The sequence below is a fragment of the Myotis davidii genome, unplaced genomic scaffold, assembly GCF_000327345.1.
Source record: "Myotis davidii unplaced genomic scaffold, ASM32734v1 scaffold471, whole genome shotgun sequence".
Lineage (NCBI taxonomy): Eukaryota > Metazoa > Chordata > Mammalia > Chiroptera > Vespertilionidae > Myotis > Myotis davidii.
This window is the reverse complement of record NW_006283354.1, coordinates 1,700,098-1,717,229: the sequence shown is the minus strand read 5'-3', so window position 1 is coordinate 1,717,229 and position 17,132 is coordinate 1,700,098. Positions and strand designations below refer to the sequence as shown.

At 54.6% G+C, this 17,132-nt stretch overlaps 1 protein-coding gene across 3 annotated transcripts in view; it reads left to right on the top strand.

Moving 5' to 3' along the window:
• The window catches only part of JADE2 (jade family PHD finger 2), a 49,579-nt gene that overhangs the window by 16,897 nt on the left and 15,550 nt on the right, over positions 1–17,132 (top strand). For all 3 annotated transcript variants that reach the window (XM_015563561.1, XM_015563559.1, XM_015563565.1), the window contains exons 4-9: positions 5,137–5,294; positions 9,885–10,045; positions 10,693–10,904; positions 12,066–12,233; positions 13,599–13,715; positions 14,819–15,283. In XM_015563561.1, coding sequence (XP_015419047.1) covers positions 5,137–5,294; positions 9,885–10,045; positions 10,693–10,904; positions 12,066–12,233; positions 13,599–13,715; positions 14,819–15,283 — 1,281 coding nt within the window. The remainder of the gene's footprint in view (positions 1–5,136; positions 5,295–9,884; positions 10,046–10,692; positions 10,905–12,065; positions 12,234–13,598; positions 13,716–14,818; positions 15,284–17,132) is intronic.

Below are 17,132 nucleotides of genomic sequence, written 5' to 3'. Positions count from 1 at the left end.
ACTATGAATTAAGTGAAATTATATATGCAAGGCATTTAGCAGAGCACGTGCCATGTCACAACAGGACAATTACTTTTCACTACTAGCAGTTGTTTCTAACAAGATGAAGTGCTCAGAAAAAAAAAATGCGTTAAAATGAAGTATCTGGGCCAGGCTGGTGTGGCTCATTGGTTGAGCATCGACCCATGAACCAGGAGATCACAGTTCAGTTCCCAGTCAGGGCACATGCCTGTGTTGTGAACTTGATCCTCGGGGGGTCGGAGAGGGGTGGGCATGCAGGAGGCAGCAAATCAAGATTCTCTCTCATCATTGATGTTTCTGTCTCTCCTTCTCCCTTCCTCTCTCAAAAATCAATAAAAACATATTAAAAAATTAAAACAAAAAAATTAAGTATCTTTCACTTGGCTCTTTCAGGACATACCCTCAAATATCCTTAGGAGGGTGGTGGGGAGGGTGCCACTCCCAGCTTTGCCTTGGGAGTCCTCATGTGGACAGAGGTCATGGAGAGGCAATCCTGGCCAGAGCCATTTCACTGACTGAGAGAGTGACCAAGACCAGTTACTGAAGTCCACTGAAGAATCTTTTGACCAACCCCTGCTAAGCAGGGCAGCAAATTTCAGGGTTTAGCCATACTTCAGATAAATCCTGAGGTTCCTTCATTCATTCGCTCACTTGTACCACACACATTTCTCGAACACCTGCTGTGTGCCAGGCTGTAAACTGTGTCGTAAACAGGCATAATGATAAACGGTGCACATGTGGCCTCCACCTCCTCCGCTTGATTATTAGAGGAGCTGGACATTAAACAAATCATTACCCAAATAATCATATTTTGTAATTGTGGTAAGTGCTGGAGCCTTTCGTTAAGTAACTAAACTTCCTCTTGGTGCCTCTTGGTCTGAAATATACTATGATACAACAGTTCACCTCGAGAAGAGGAAGTACAGAGTCGCAGGTCCTGGGATGAAATATTCAAATAACATCCACAAGTCTGTGGTCATACATGAGAACCCATCGGATGGCATCGTGAAAGCTGCCCATTGTCATTGTTTTTATTTGCTTTTGGAGACCACATCAGACGCCACGGCTGCTTTCTGGCAGAGCCTGTTTTTGGTTCTCCCTGGAGAAACAGGTGTAGAAAGCTAGATAGCTATGAAAGGCCAGGTCATGAACCGTCCCTACTTTTAGGCAGAGCAGTCTTCCGCTCACTCCAGGGTTGCATCGGTACCTCTGGCACTCAGATTGGTTATTAAATTAAAATTTTAGACCTTTAGCTTTCTTCATACTGTTTGAAGAAGCTACAATTCACATCTCCTAAGCAGCTCAGCAGAACTTGGTTGCTAGGCAGCAGACCTTTAACAATTTGTCAATTTCTGCCAAAATAGAGAAAAATAGTAAACATTCACATTCTTAGAAAATTGCTTGCTTTCCAGCTTCTAACTTTCTTGCCACAGCAAGGCTTCCAGTTTATCACTGGCCATTTTATTCTTTTATTTAGTTTTCATAAATAATTCAGAAGCCGTTTAAGAGAATAATTGAGCCTTTTTTCAAGCCTAACCTCTGGCAACTCAAAACAAAGATACTTGGTTTACAACTGGGTTGCCATATTTGTGGATGGGTTTTTGTTGTTGTTGTTGTTTTAAATATTTTTTATTGATTTCAGAGAGGAAGGGAGAGAGAGAGAAGTAGAAATATCAATCATCAATGATCAGCCACTTCCTACATGCCCCATCCTGGGGATAGAGCCTGTAACCTGGGCATGTGCTCTGACCGGGAATTGGACCATAACCTTCTTGTTCATAGGTCGACGCTCAATCACTGAGCCACACTGGCCGTGCTGGGCAGGTTTTATATGAATGTACAGAGGCTTCTCTGAAAGGTAGAGTGCTCAGCTGTATGTAGCCTTGGGCAGCACCCCAGCAAGGTGGTGGCAGGTCCATGGGAGGAGGAGGTTCTTGAGTCCTTCAGCTTTTGTTAGCACCTAGCATGTGCCAGGCCCTGTGCACTGCTGGGCTCTGACCTGCTGCCCGGCCGGACCTCACTGAGATCACCTTCTCATGGGGAGACATGGCAAGAAGCCAGGAGATTCCCATATTCAGAGGAAGCCCAGAACCCAGCCTGGGACTGGGGAAGACTTCCCAGAGCAGATGTGGGCTGAACTGAGACCGTAAGGATGAAGCAGGCCAGCCCCACCTTGGCAAGGGAGAAGAGTGTCCCTGCAGAGTCCTCCCGTGTGCCCAGGGAGGAGAGTGAAACGTGCTCTGGAGACGGCGTCTGTACAGCACGGGGCCTGGCATGCCTTGCAGCTCAGTCTGAGGGAGTTGCAACTTGCAAAAGTCCCCACCTGATTTGCATAGTGGAGTCCGAGCAGAAGCCACTTGATTTGACCTCAGGTTCACTCAAGGGAATTGACAGCCCTGTGGCCAAAAGGGGCTGTGGGAGAGTGTGGATGATGTCAGAATGGCCTTGGCGTGGGGTACTTTGGCCACTTCCAACACGCAGGACCTTGTCAAGGTTCTTTAACTAGACTGAGTGCCAGGTTTCTCAGCTGTAAAATAGGAATGATGGTATAGGGTCTGATAATAAATTAACTCAAGAACAGCTGGTACTGGGCACACAGTACTCTTGAGCATTGTGACAGTGCTGCCTTACTGTGCTTAGTGAGTCCTCTGCCCAGAAGGGCCACTGGTGTCCAGTCTGCCACCTGCTCCCTGAGTGACCCAGGACGAAACAGAACTCTGTTGAGATCAGACTCTTCTCTCTCCTGAATCTCCCTGGCCGAGTTGAGCCCAGGACCCCTTCCTGCTCGGAATTCTCAATCCTGGGCCTGTTCCTAGGTCAGGGTCACTTCTCCCCAGCTGGTGTAGCTTGGCACCCTGGCCTCCAACTCCAGCTCGGGCAGCACCCTGGTCTTTTGGCTTTGAACCCTGCAGACTAGAGGCTGTGTGTTGCTTTGTTCAGGTTCAACTTTGGGTATATCTATGAGATGTTTCACCCTGTTAATGTGGGTTCTAAAAGCACTGCCTGGAGCCAGCTGGGAGCCTCAGATTCATCAGATAAATCCTCAGAGAAGCCCTTTCATTCATTTGCTCAGTCACCTATTATGTGCCAGTCACCGTGCAATGAGAATGCAGCAGAGAACAGGACAGGTGTGTCAGGGGAGAGGATGTGAAACAAGCAGCATGAGTGCACCAGTTCGGATGAAGTCCTGGGAAGTGAGGCAGGATGCTGGGATAGAAGGTGGCTCTGTCAGGCAGTTGGCGCTCCCTGAGGCAGGATGACCAAGGAAGGAATCCCGGAGGAGGTGGCATTTAAACTATACCACAGGATGAAGGAACAGCAAGAGATTTTAAACACATCCATGCCTCTTTGGAGGGGCTTACAGGGACACTGGGTTCTTGAAGGGTTGCTATCGGGGCAGGAAGATGGACGGTCCAGGTGGGCAGCTCCCCTTGGCACCAGAGCAGCAGGGCTTTGGCTGTCATGCCCCTTGGCTTGCCTGGGTTGGGAGAGCTTTGAGGCCGTGATGAATCTACTGCGGGTTCAGTTCACCCACCAGGTCTTGTACTGGCGCCCAGAGGGAGGTACCAGCCCCGGCCCTGCTGGGCTTGGCTGAGGCCACAGCTAAGAAAGGCCCCCGCAAAAGCACTGAGTACCCGAGTTTGTGTCCTTGTATCAGCTGGTTCACTGCTTGCTAATAAGATATGCAAATCATCAGGGCTGTAAAATCTCTACCACATTCCATCTTCTGTTTAATTAGCATTTAATTGTAATCTCATTTTAATTTTTTCACACTGGCACCCTAATTAAACGTTAGGGTATCCTTCTTAACAATTAAATTATATTGGGCAAATAGAATCTTCAAGAAATTTGACCTTTTTCAAGCCAGGGCCCTCTCTGGCTAGATGCAGATGTTAATTAGCTTTCTGCAAGATGCTGCCTCAAACCCCCTTGGTGCACCCTTTTCAGTTGTTTTCTTGCTGTTCTGGCCCTAGATTCAAATGAGGCACTCACAGCCAGTGACTTGGGCCCCAGTAGGCAGAGGTTACCATGAATGAGCTTGTCATGAGCCTCCGAAAGGCCAGCAGATGCTGACTTTTCCAGGGAGGGGTGGTTTTGAAGTTTGGTCTGAGGCCTTGAGCACTCCTTGAAGTGGTTTCTCTTGTCTCGTTGACACAATCACTTCTTTAACTTGTGATTCTCATGTGATGATCGCTGGGAAAGTTGGTACCTACATAAGTCACATCGTTTGGAGCTGCCACCAAGTCCCTCAGCAGCCCTTCCTGGGAGGCCACCTGAGGTCAGGTAACCAGGGCACAAGAGTCACTGCCAGTGCCACTGGGCTGGGCTTAGAGATTGTTTGGGGAGATGGGGGCACAAGAGGCAGAAGGTTGGGAAGAACAATTCCTCAGTGACCAGAGAAAACCGAAGCATGAGGGTGTGTCCACTCAGTGGCCTGGCTCTGAGGGGACTTGGATGGGCTTGATTGAGAAGGAATCCAACCCCATCCTCCTGCCCCATCACACACCGAGGATGGAACTGGGGAGCCCCTGCTGACAGGGACCCGGTGTCCTTGTTCTTGAGAGGCCGTCGGGACCCTGGCCATTGGAAGTGTGTCTTTGGGGTTGCCCCAAATCCTACCTCCCCTCCGCTGTTTGCATAAGGTCCTGGCGTTTCGTTTGCCCTGGTTGGTGCCCTGAGGTCTTGACATCTCCACTGTGCCTGTAGCACTATGTTTGCAACTACAAACATAATTTTAAGCATTTGACAGAAATTCCCCAAACAGTCACTTAATGGCAGTATGCATTCACAGAGGCCCCCCCCCCTTTTTTTTTTTTTGCCTTTCCCAGCTTTTCCTGTTCCCTCTGAGATCCACTCCCATTCATCCCTGTCCTTTAACAGGTCAGGACACATATGAATTCAATTTAACACATTTATTGAATATCTGCTGTGTGCAAAGCACTGTGCTGGGTTTAGAGAAGATGCATTATTGCACTTAGTGCCTTTGTGTTGGCTTCTGACTTTGAGTGGGTAGAAAGCCCACTTGAGTTGTATTTGCCTCTTCCTCCCCTGGCCTGGGGAGCGGACCACCCGGAGGCAGACTGAAGCCACTCTCTCCATCCTTGCTCCCAACAGGTTTTCCGGACAGACTTGATCACAGCGATGAAGATCCCAGACTCATACCAGCTCAGCCCGGATGACTACTACATCCTGGCGGATCCATGGCGACAGGAATGGGAGAAAGGTGTGCAGGTGCCCGCCGGGGCAGAGGCCATTCCAGAACCCGTGGTGAGGTGAGCCGGGCAGCCCAGGCTAGGGGCTCAGGTAGGGGAAGAAGAGGGGGCTAGGACCCCCACATGGGACCCACCAGTCCTGGGCTTCCTTGCTAGCCTAGCTTTATTTTGTCTTAGATTATTTTGGCCCATAAACCATTGAAATATTCCAGAAATACTAGCAGTTTACCTTTGAGACTAACCTCTTGGGCTTGGGCTCAGCTGTGGAGCCAGACAGCCTAGGTTCAAATGGCCATTCATAGTATGATGTTGGGCCAGAAATACAATCTCCCTGGGCCTCAAGTTTCCTTGTCTGTGAAATGGGAATGATGACAATAATATTGAAATGATGCCTGAAAGGCATTTGGCACAGGGTCTGGCACACAAGTATTCAGTAACAACTGGCCCGGATTAGCTTGATGTCGATCCAAACTAGGTCCCACAAGCACGTCTTAATCAGGGAAATCTTCAGACTTTTAATGACTCCTTAAGACAGGGATAAGCCATGCTCTTGACTTCTTAAACCTTTGTAAGGAATTCTTAGTGGGCGGGGTGCTCAGGAAGCAGCTGCTGTTACCAGCCTATGAGGAGGCCCCCTGCCAGGGCTGCATCCCCTGGGCTTGTGGGGCAGCGAGACCCCTGGTGCTCTGGTCAGGAGGTGGCCTCGTGGCCATGGGCCATGCCTCCAGCAACAGAGGTCAGCCAAGTGCTTCTTTCTGTAGGCTGGGAAACCCTCCAAGTCGTGCCTTGGGGCCGAGGGGCCTGCTGTCCTGCCCTCCCCCACCCACCAGCTCGCTAGGTTTAGACAGCTTGTGTTATTAGCAGTCCACTCCTGGCCTTGCTCAGGCCCATATGACCGGGCCTGGGGCAAAGATCACAGCTGTCACCTCCCATGACATTGGCACTGCTGCTTTCTGGCAGCCACACCCATGACTGGCTCACAGACACCCAGTGTCCTCTTGGTGCCAGGCCTGTGCTGGGCATGGATTATAGAGGCAACGCTAATCCCTGCACAGGTGCTCTCTGTCAGGATTGGGTACTGGGCAGGGCTCATCCTCCTTTGGCTCCTGAGGGCTGAGTGCCTACCAGCACTGGTCTGGGGCCTTTGAGAATCAGGGAGCCCACACATGAGACTTGGAGGAAAGCACTTATTCTCCACATCCCCTGCCCAGGCCCAAAAATGTGGGGCAGGCTCCCGGCCGGTTTCACACCCTCACCTCTGCAGACAAGAACTGCCCCTGCCCTTTTGAGCCTGTTTCTCCTCTGTCAAATGGAGCTAAGAACCGTTCCTGCCTGGTGATGTGCTGGGGAGGCCTGAATGAGAAAACATGGGCCAGGAGCCCAGGGTAATGAGCGGGGGCACCAGCTGGGTGGAAAGAGGTGAGTCCTGATGAGGCTCAGCCCAGCAGTCTGCCCCTCTCCTTGATGTCAGTGTCAGGTGGTTCGGGAAGCATCGCTGGCCTGGGTAATTAACTGCAGATGCTTCCACACCAGTAGCTTGGCTTCAGCCTGCCTTATCTGTTGACATCAAGAGGAGAGCACGTGTTCAGGCAATTCTGGCTCTGCTGGGTGCATTCCCCACATATGCATGTGCTGTAAGCTGACAGGAGCCAGGCAACCTGGCTTGGCCATGCTCTTTGAAGAGGATAGACTGCAGGCAGGGAAGGGTGTGCTTCTTGGAGAGACCTCCATGCCTCTTCTTTCCGTGTCTCCCTCCATCACCTTCAGCACCTCCTCTTGCACTGCCCTTGTCTGGAGGCCAGCGTGGCAGCCACTATAGTCAAAATTCTTATAGGAACTCTCTTCCTGAGAACTTGCTGTGCTGAGCCTGTTACGTTCATTTTCTCACTTAATTATCATATTCGCCCTATAAAGTACATATTACTGTCCCCATTTTATAGATGAGGAAGTTGGGAAATTCTGGGGAATTCCCTGCATGACTGTCAGGGCCTAGTGGGCTGGGCCAAGAAATCACAGGCCCTGGGAACAAGCCCTGGGTCACCCCCGTGAGGCCCAGAGAGAGCCTGTGCCCTGATCACCCTGCATGTTGGTTCTGACTGCCCTCCCTGGCTGCTCCCCGAGGCCCCTCTGTCTCTGCCTCCTTCCCCCATCTTCCCTGGCCCTTGGGCAGGTCTGCCCACCGCACGGTCTGAAATGTGTCTGAATAATGAGAGTCTGTCTCGCCCCCAGATCAGGACCTGAGTGAGGGCTTACGCTGCTCCCTCAGTGTGTCCAAAAGGCCCAACCCCAGGCCGAACCACCCTCTGGGGTCTGTTTGGTCTTTTGGAGTAGAGACCCCTCCCCTCTCCCGGATCCCAGCGCAGCCGCCCATCTCCTCCCAGCTGACCTCAGTACAGCTGGCTGCGGCTGAGACTGAGGCCTGGCCTAGGGTCAGGCTGGTCCATGCCTGGTGCGAGAGCTTCCTCCTCAGCCAGAGCCAGAAGAGGCCGAACGGATGAAGGTGAGGCCCAGGAAGCACAGGAAATGCCTTTCTGATGAGCCTCTTAACCCCAGCTTCCCAGAGAAAGGAATGCGATACTGGCCCCAAGAGCTCTGGCCAGGTGGCAACTGCCTGAGCATAAGGTGTGGGCAGTTTGTGCTGGTAGGTGGTGGGCCTTTGGGCAAAAGTTATCCAAAACCCTGACTAAGCATATGCTGGGAGCACAAACAAAGCACGGTCATGACAGAAGTCGGCCTGTGTTTTTAAAAGAATGTGTTAATTCAAATCAGAGCCTCATGAGGAAAGGCATAATTTTTGTAGGACCAAGAGTGTTCATCTTGCTTCTATTTTGGGGGTCCGGCCGGCATGGCTCAGTAGTTGAGCATTGATCTATGAACCCAGACGTCATGGGCTTGATTCCTGGTCAGGGCACATGCCCAGGTTATGGGCTCGATCCCCCTGGGCGGCGTGCAGGAGGGAGCCAGTCAATGATTCTCTCTCATCAGTGATGTTTCTGTCTCTCCCTCCCTTCCTCACTGAAATCAATAAAAATATATTTTAAAAAAGAAATGACCTTTTGGGGGAACTAGGGGAGTTGTGCCAGCATCATAATCATCATCATCACCCAAAGCCATCCTTAATCTGGGCCTCTGTGTGGAAAGGTGGCACCAAGCCCTTTCACTTTCCCTTTGCCCCCCTCAACTGCCTCTGGGCTTCCCCCCTGGTCTGGAGGCCATTCTGCCTCCTGTCTCCTTCATCCTTCCTGCCTCTTGCTGACACCGGGGCATTTCCTGGAGTCCAGGGCCCTGCCCTCTCCTGTCTGCTCTGAGTCACAGCCCCTGGCAGCCCTATCTCCAACCCCAGGAGGCCTCCTGGGCAAGTGAGAGGCCTCTCAGCCCCGCAGGCAGGGCTGGCCAGACAGAGGTCAGGCTCCACAGCAATAACCATGGCAACCAGTGGGGGGGGGCAGGAAGCTGGAATTTTGAACTGGTACCAGGAACTGAGGGGCAGCACATGCTGAACCAAGAAGGGACGTGTGCCCTCCCAAGGCAAAAAGCTCTCTATTCCATTTCAGAAGGAGCAAAGTGATGTCCAGAGGTCTTAAAACACACACTCACACAGGAAGGGCTTACTGTGTGCCAGGCACTGTTCTAGGAGCTTTACAGGTTTTCATGCATTTCCTCTTCACACCAACCATAGAAGGTAAATACTGTTCTTATTAGCCCATTGTTCGGATGCGGTCACTGGGCACAGAGAAGTTAAGTGGCTTGCCCAGAAGTACCCACTACGTGGGGCAGCAGGGCTTCGAGTCCCCACTCTGCATCCAGGGCCCTTCCAAGCTGCCTCAGCGGCAGCACCATGCCTGAGGGAGGGTTCACCGGAGTGTGATCTGGGACTGTAGTAGGTGCATCTTAGTATCCAGGGGAGGCCGTGTCCTCTTGGGGTGAGGGGAGCACCGTAGACAGAGACTCACTGCTCAGGGAACATTCTTTTGAGGGTGAAGGGCAAGGTGTGTGGACAACACTGCTCTCTGTGGCAGTAGACCCTTTTTTATGTGGGAAGGGCCACCCTGGGTGGCAATAATGTAGCCAGAGAGGACTCCTCTTCACCCAGAGGAAAGCTGGCCTCAGTTCTTCTCAGGTTGTTGGTGAAGGAGGAACCGGGGCTATGAGGGCCTGGGGACAGTCCTGTCCTCTCCGCAGCCTCGAGGGCTGTGCTGACGGACCTGGAGCCCACCTGGCTCGGTTCCACGTGTCCCAGAGTGGCTGGCACGGGAAGTTGCCAAGGACAGCACTTGGAATGCCTCCTACGGGCCGGGGCAGAGCAGATCCAGATCCTGGGGCTTTAGCTAAGGCCCAGGTGCCCGCTCTGAGCAGAATGGATGTGTATGGATGGATGTGCAAGGGCTGTGGGTCAGCCCGGCTCTCATCCTCCACTCTGCCCACAGCCCTTCGTTTTCCTCCCTGCTTGCTCATAGTCATCTGAGACTGCAGGGTGGGCAGGCGGGGGAAGGAAGCATAAGAAGGGGGTGAAGTGTGGGCACTGCTTGGATCCAAGTCTCACTAGGTCCTCAGCTGGGCTGGCCAACTCACCAAATGCCTCCAGACCCAGCAAGGGTGGCAGGCTGAGGGTCCTTCCCCTCATGACACCACCCCCTCTTGATTTCCTAGGATCCTCCCGCCGCTGGAAGGCCCCCCTTCCCAGGTGTCCCCTAGCAGCTCCGAACTTGGCGAGGGCTCCCAGCCTGATTGGCCAGGGGGCAGCCGCTATGACCTGGACGAGATTGACGCCTACTGGCTGGAGCTCATCAACTTGGAGCTCAAGGAGATGGGTAGGTGACCTGCCAGGCTGAGAATGGGATCGGGGGAAGGCCAGGCAGGGCGTTCTTCTGAATCCCAGCATCCGCACCCTCGGAAGGACAGTAGCCACGACTGGGCTTTTGCACTGAATGGATCTGGGGTGACGGTCCCTGCAGCATTACTGATTGGAGAATTTATTGGTGTCTCTGTGCCTGTCTCTGTAGCTGTCAGGTGAGGGTGATACTAGCATGTAATGGACAGTTCTTGGGAATAGGGTTAGTCAGCGTGACTGTTACATGAGAGTGAGTATGGACTTCCCGGCTGGAGTCCACCAACATGCATCAGGGCCAGCTCTGTCATATTCAGCCACCTTCAGAGGTCCCCCATTCACACAGCTCAAGCAGTGGACTCCCCATGGAGCCAGCCGCATCCCAGAGATGCTGTCTGCGTGTACACTTCATGTGTGTGGTCGCAGGCAGGCTGTCTAGAGTCAGAACACCACGACAGGCCCCAGGGCCTTTGAGATGGGATGGCCCAGCCCATTCAGTTTTCAGACAATGGAGCTGAGGCCCACAACAGCCCACCTGTTTTCCCAGGTCACACCAGATGAATGGAAGCCCTCCCGTCCATCTGCCCTGAAAAGCCGCACTTCTCACTCCCTCCCCTGTTGTCCTCACAGAGAGGCCAGCGCTGGACGAGCTGACCCTGGAGCGTGTGCTGGAGGAGCTGGAGACACTGTGCCACCAGAACATGGCGCGGGCCATTGAGACGCAGGAGGGGCTGGGCATCGAGTATGATGAGGACGTCGTCTGTGACGTGTGCCGCTCTCCCGAGGGCGAAGACGGCAACGAGATGGTCTTCTGTGACAAATGCAACGTCTGCGTGCACCAGGTGGCCAGCCCCCCAAAGGTCCCTATCCTCACTGTGTCCTCACACGCAGCCCAGCAGGCCCCTGCCTGGAGCTGGTCATCCTGACTGGGCGTGTAGCAGCACTGTGGGCACAGGCTTCTGGAAAGAAGGGCAAGGTGGGAGGAAGGGACTGGCATGATTGTCCTGTGGTACCGGGCCAGCTCCGTCAGCCAGACCTGAGTAAAGGCCCGTTGGATGATCTTTCTGTCCTGCCTGGCAGACTCCCCTCCAAGCACACTGCCCCTGCCTTCCTTCTCTGCTCCTCATCCTGGACTACACAGGGGCCGCTCAGTGTAGTGGTTGAGAGCAGAGCCTGGAGCCAGGCTGCCTAGTTTCAAATTGTGGCTCTGCCCTTTACAAGCTCTGTGGTTTAGAGCGAGTTTCTTAACCTCTTTGGACCTCCCTTCCCTCAACTGTACATAAGATTAAGTTGTAGTAAGGTCTGGGTTATTGGCTTCAAACATTATCCTAAGGGCTCTAAGTGTTCGTTACCATTGTTGATAGAAACTGGGTCTGGCCTGACCAGGCCCACCCCTTGGACCTTGGGCATCCCTGGGCTGTGTTTGCAGACCTGACTGGAACACAGTGGACCCACTCGGGCTCTGACTTTGATGCCCGCCTGCCCTCCCCCACACACACTGCTGCTGGACTGTCTCCTGGGAGCTCAGAGAGGCCTCCTCTGGCGGGCGGGTAGGAGGCAGTACACCCCATTCACCCACACCCCTTATACTCAGCAGCTCTTAGGTTCATGAACCCTCGGCATGACTAGAAGGACCCCCTTCACAGATGCCTGTGAAAAAAGATGGAAGGTCTGCTCCTTGTCCTCAGGCAGTATACACACCAAAACACACTCAGCCGAAGGCAGCGTGGACACTTCTGAGGCCCCTCACAGGTTAGGACCCTCTGGCTAAAGGGACAGTCCTCCCAGCAGAGGGCAGACCTGAGCCCTTTCACAGAGGACTGAAGTGGTGACTTCTCGCACACAACACCGACAAGTCCTCAGGAGGTCTCCTTGCCAGAGCCTGGTAGCAGGGTAGCTTTGTAGCTCCCAGCCCAGGTGGGGGCTGGGACATCACAGCTAACTCCTGACCAGGTGCCGATTGACCAAGGCCCTGACCTGTGCCCACCCTGCTCTCTCCCCAGGCCTGCTATGGGATCCTCAAGGTGCCCACAGGTAGCTGGCTGTGCCGGACGTGTGCCCTGGGTGTCCAGCCAAAGTGCCTGCTCTGCCCCAAGCGAGGAGGAGCCTTGAAGCCGACCCGCAGTGGGACCAAGTGGGTGCACGTCAGCTGCGCCCTGTGGATCCCCGAGGTGGGCCGGCGGGGCGGGGCGGCCCCGGGGAAGTGGGTCTGCGTGGAACTCAGAACTCAGGCGGCAGAGCCCTGGGAAAGGAGGGTGATGAGCCACAGAGCGTGGGATCTCAGGTGTTGAGCCTGGAGAACACTGGGGCCCCCAGGGAACTTTGCTATGGACTTAGTCAGAACCCAGGTGGTGGTTTCCAGGGGAAATGGACCCTGGGAACCCAGTGGTAGGTCTGAGAGCTGGACAAAAGTCAGGCAGCTGACTGGGGAAAGCAGGCTGTGGGTGCACCCCCATTGAGGCAATGGTTCCAACCAAAGCCAAGCTGTAAGCCAGGTGACCTGAAAGGAAATTGGGTGGCAGGCCTAATTGGAAGTCGGGTAGTGGGCCTGCTACTAGGGCTGTGGCTAGATAGAGGGGTGTCCTGGGTCTGAGTCTGGGTGGGGAGGGACCGTGGATTTACAGACTAGGTCCACAGTGAGATCGCAGAGGCCCTGGGCTCGCAGAGGGCATCCCATTTGATTTGAAATAGGAAATGCTGAAATCTCCCGGAGTTTCAGCCCTGGCCCTGTTATGTGCCATGACCCAGAATGGGACCTCGCTCCAATGCTGCCATGCCCGGAACCAAGCCAGGTGGCCCTCACCTTCCTGGGCTCCAAGTCTGAAGAACATGCTGAGACCCACCTTGCAGGCTTCTGTGATAATGGCGGTGTGTCAGCAGTGGTCACTTGCTTCCACTGAGTATGCCTGGGACAGAACCAGCAAGGACCCCACCTCGGGAGCCCTTTGGTTTAGGACTTCTGGGCAGGGGCTCTTCCATCCTTAGGCATGGGCAGGGGGCGAGGGGGGACTGTGCCCAGGAGATGTGGACATGGGTATAGTCCCCATAGGAAAGACAGGAGGGTCTAAACAAGGGCCCTGGAAGGCCTCCAAGAAGAGATGCTACCCTGACCCTGAGACCATTACTTGTTGCCCAGAAAAATAAATAAAATAAAGACAAATTATGATAAGAACTCGGATGATGCTCTTGACAATGGGCTGAGGTACAGAAGAGATGGGACCTTGCATGTACTCATTTAGACACACACACTCTGAAGCATCTCTGTCTCAAGGGCCATACAGTTGTAGGCACACACACTCAGTTACACTACTGATGTGCACCGTCTCACACAGTCACAAACAATGTGAGACTTGTCGCAGGTGAGCCCACACTCACCCAGTGGTCAGCTTGGGACAGTCAGGAAGGACTTGGGATTCTGGGGCTCTCCCATTGTCCTGTCTGCCTCCCACCTGTGTCAGCAGACAGCCCCCCATTTGGGGATCCTTGGGGCAGGCTGAGGACAAGAGGCCTGAGGTAGCTCCCTGTGTCCTGCCCAGGTCAGCATCGGCTGCCCCGAGAAGATGGAGCCCATCACCAAGATCTCCCATATCCCAGCCAGCCGCTGGGCTCTGTCCTGCAGTCTGTGCAAGGAGTGCACGGGCACCTGCATCCAGGTACGTGGCCACTTCACCTCGCTGCTGCCCGGGGGCCCATGCAGGAGCCAGGTGCCACCCCCTCCACCTGTCTGTAGTGGTGCTACAGACAGAGCCACTAATGGGCCAAGGAAGCCTGAGACGGGGACCAGTCAGAACCCCACGTCGGGGGCATTCCTCTAGGCATAGGGAGCAGGCCTGGGAGCCCAGGGCTTACCATCCCATTGGAGTGCTGAGGACTTTGAAATTATTAAGCTCAAGACCAGGTTTCTTTGTGCTTAATAAATACATTGACTGGCTTCTGGCATCAAGCATGACATGCAGCAGGCATGGGAATCAGTTAGGCTCTTGCCTCACGGGGCAGGGCTGCAGCAGTCCATTGACAGCAGTGGTTTCCAAATCCTAGTGTGATCCTTGTTACCCGAGGGCTTGTTAAAACACAGATGGCTGGGGTGGGGCTGAGAATTTGCATTTCTAGCAAGTTCCCAGGTGATATTACTGCTACTGGCCTAGAGGCTGGGAGGTAAGGTTGTCCTGTCTCTCCAGGAACAGTTGTCATTGCAAACACTAGCTGTGCCTCTGCCCATTTGTACGGCTTTCAGAATGGCTTGTCAGTGCAGCGGAAATGGCCACTCATAGTGGAATGTTATTGCTGAGACAGTTATCAGCTGCCCATGACCATCATCCCAGGCTGGGAGGGAGGGGCAAGTGCTGCCTGGGCAAGAGAAGGAAAGGGTCCAAGTGCAGTCCCTCTTCCCAGAGGACAAAGGAGGTACGGCTCCCCTGACATTGCAGGAGCAGAGGAGGCAGGGCCTCCTCACCAGTCTCTTTCAATGCCTCTGATTTTGCCCACACAGGCATGCAGCTTGCCCCCAGAGGGGTTGTCCAGTCATACGCTTGTTGTTTTCCCCATGTCTAAGGTGCTGAACCCCATTTCCTTCCCAGCACCCCCCCTCCCAACTGCCATAGCTCCCTCCATACCATGTAGAGTGTTAGGAGCCCATGCCATTGTATTTAGGGTCTCACCGCATTCTTCGTTCTCAGGACCCTGGGGGATGCCCACATCCTTCTTACCTCCCATCAGGGTTCCCCCATGTCTGACACTGCGCTTGCTGTCCCTCCAGTGTTCCATGCCTTCCTGCATCACGGCATTCCACGTCACATGCGCCTTTGACCATGGCCTAGAAATGCGGACTATATTAGCAGACAACGACGAGGTCAAGTTCAAGTCATTCTGCCAGGAGCACAGTGACGGGGGCCCGAGGGTTGAGGCTACATCGGAGCCGGTGGAGCCCAGCCCGGCTGGCGAGGACCTGGAGAAGGTGACTCTGCGCAAGCAGCGGCTGCAGCAGCTGGAGGAGGACTTCTATGAGCTGGTGGAGCCGGCCGAGGTGGCTGAGCGCCTGGACCTGGCCGAGGCGCTGGTCGATTTCATCTACCAGTACTGGAAGCTGAAGAGGAAAGCCAATGCCAACCAACCGCTGCTGACCCCCAAGACCGACGAGGTGGACAACCTGGCCCAGCAGGAGCAGGACGTCCTGTACCGCCGCCTGAAGCTCTTCACACACCTGCGGCAGGACTTGGAGAGGGTGAGTGCTCCTGCCGCCCCCTGCCCGCAGGCCACTGCTCACTGCCTGGAGCAGCTGTGGCTCACCAGGGCTCACACTGTGACCTCTGGCCCAGGGGTTGAGGGCCTCCAGGTCTCATACAGGGAGGAGGTTACTGACTTTGTAGAACAGGGAAGGATCCAGCTCTTGGGTCTGAGTCCCTCTGGTCCCAACCCTTTGGAAGGCCTGGTGAAGGGTCATGAGGCTGGAGACACTGAGCTGGGGCAAGGACCCAGGCTTCCAGCTCCCCTGGCTTCCGGCCCCTGTGTGGCCTCTGTGAGCCCTGCCCGGGTGCAGCACACAAGCTGCTGCTTAGAGTCCGAGGCAAGGGAGGAACTGGGAATGTCGAGTGAGCTGAACCAGCCCAACAAGTCTGTGCTAGGCCAGGGCAAGGAAGACAGGTGTGACTATGGCTCCCCGGGGTGCCGGACAGAGGAAATGGAGTGAGCAGAGGGGGAGGGTGGGTCAGAGTGGTCTAGAAGTCACAGAAGGCTTTTAAGCAGGGACTTCCCTGCGATGACTTCCACTTCCAAACACTCACCCCGAGCGAGTGGGAATCTAAGGGCCTGGAGGGAGTGGGTGGGTTGGCTAAACACCCCCGCCCCCGAGCTGTGAGCTGACAGACTGGTGATCTTGGCTTGGTCCAGGGTGGTAGCTTTGGGGGCTGAGCGAGATGACAAAGGGGTACAGACGCTGTGGTTTAGGGCTGAGCTATAGAGGTATAGAGGTTGGGGAGCAGCAAGAGCATGGAAGACCCTACAACCTCTAATCCCTCCTACTCGCCCCAGAGGAAGTGAGGGAGTCCATGGCTTTCTGGTACCCTTCCACCTGCAGCTAATAAAGTGCCACCCGAGCTGGGGGCAACCCCAGGAGGAAACAGGATGTTCTGGTCCTTGGGTCAGTCCTCTGGATCCCAGGTGCTGGTCTGGCGCCCTGTGTGGGACATTCAGCTCAGGGTCCCAGACCATGTGAGATGGTGACCAGTGTCCTGCACGGCAGACACACTTGCCCACCCTTCCCCAGGTCGTGTCAGGAAACGCACACAGCATCTAGAGGGCCTGTGTGGCCTGAAGCAGTGGCTCCGTCGGCAAGTCTATAAAATGGGTAGAGCAACTCCACAGGTGTTGTGCTGTGGGGGAGGCGGGAGCGGGCATGAGGCTCTGAAACTGGACTGGACTTCTCCACCTTCGGCCCACTCATCTGCCCTTTCGCACGGTCAAAGGGAAACGACCCTGTTGGCCTTAGAGGGAGGGAGCTTACTGCCTGACAACCAGTCTGCCACCAGGTCAGAAGGGAGAGGTGTGCAGGGGGTGGCACCAGATGTCCCTGGCTCCAGCAGGGCAGAGGGCAAGGCCACCCGCATTGCAGTCACCACTGCCTGGGCAGCCTCGCCTCCTGCCTCTTGTGGCAGGGCCGTCAGGTACAAACCCTTCAGAGCTACTGCCAGAGTTGTCCTAGGCCACCCGCAGGTCTCCAGTGCAAACACGCTGCTTTCCCACCTGCGGTTCCATCAGATCGAGCTCTCTGATCTGTGCTGGTCAGCCCTGTGTCTGGCCCCGGCGAGGCTGTGTGGGGAGGCCAGCGGGGAGGCTCACTGATTTCATCCTAGAATAAGGTGGGCACTCTCAGCCCCAATGAGCAGGTGAGGAACCTGGGGCTCAGAGAGGTGAAGTGACAGGAAGCCTCAGAGGACCGTGTGTGTTCCAAGAGTTGGATTTAGACCTGAATTGGAGACAGGTTTGTCAGAAAGAGGGTGGTTGGCTCATTTTCTCTTCTGTACATGTCCTGGGCAAAAGCATCCTCTTATCAGTCCCCGAACTCACCCACCCCC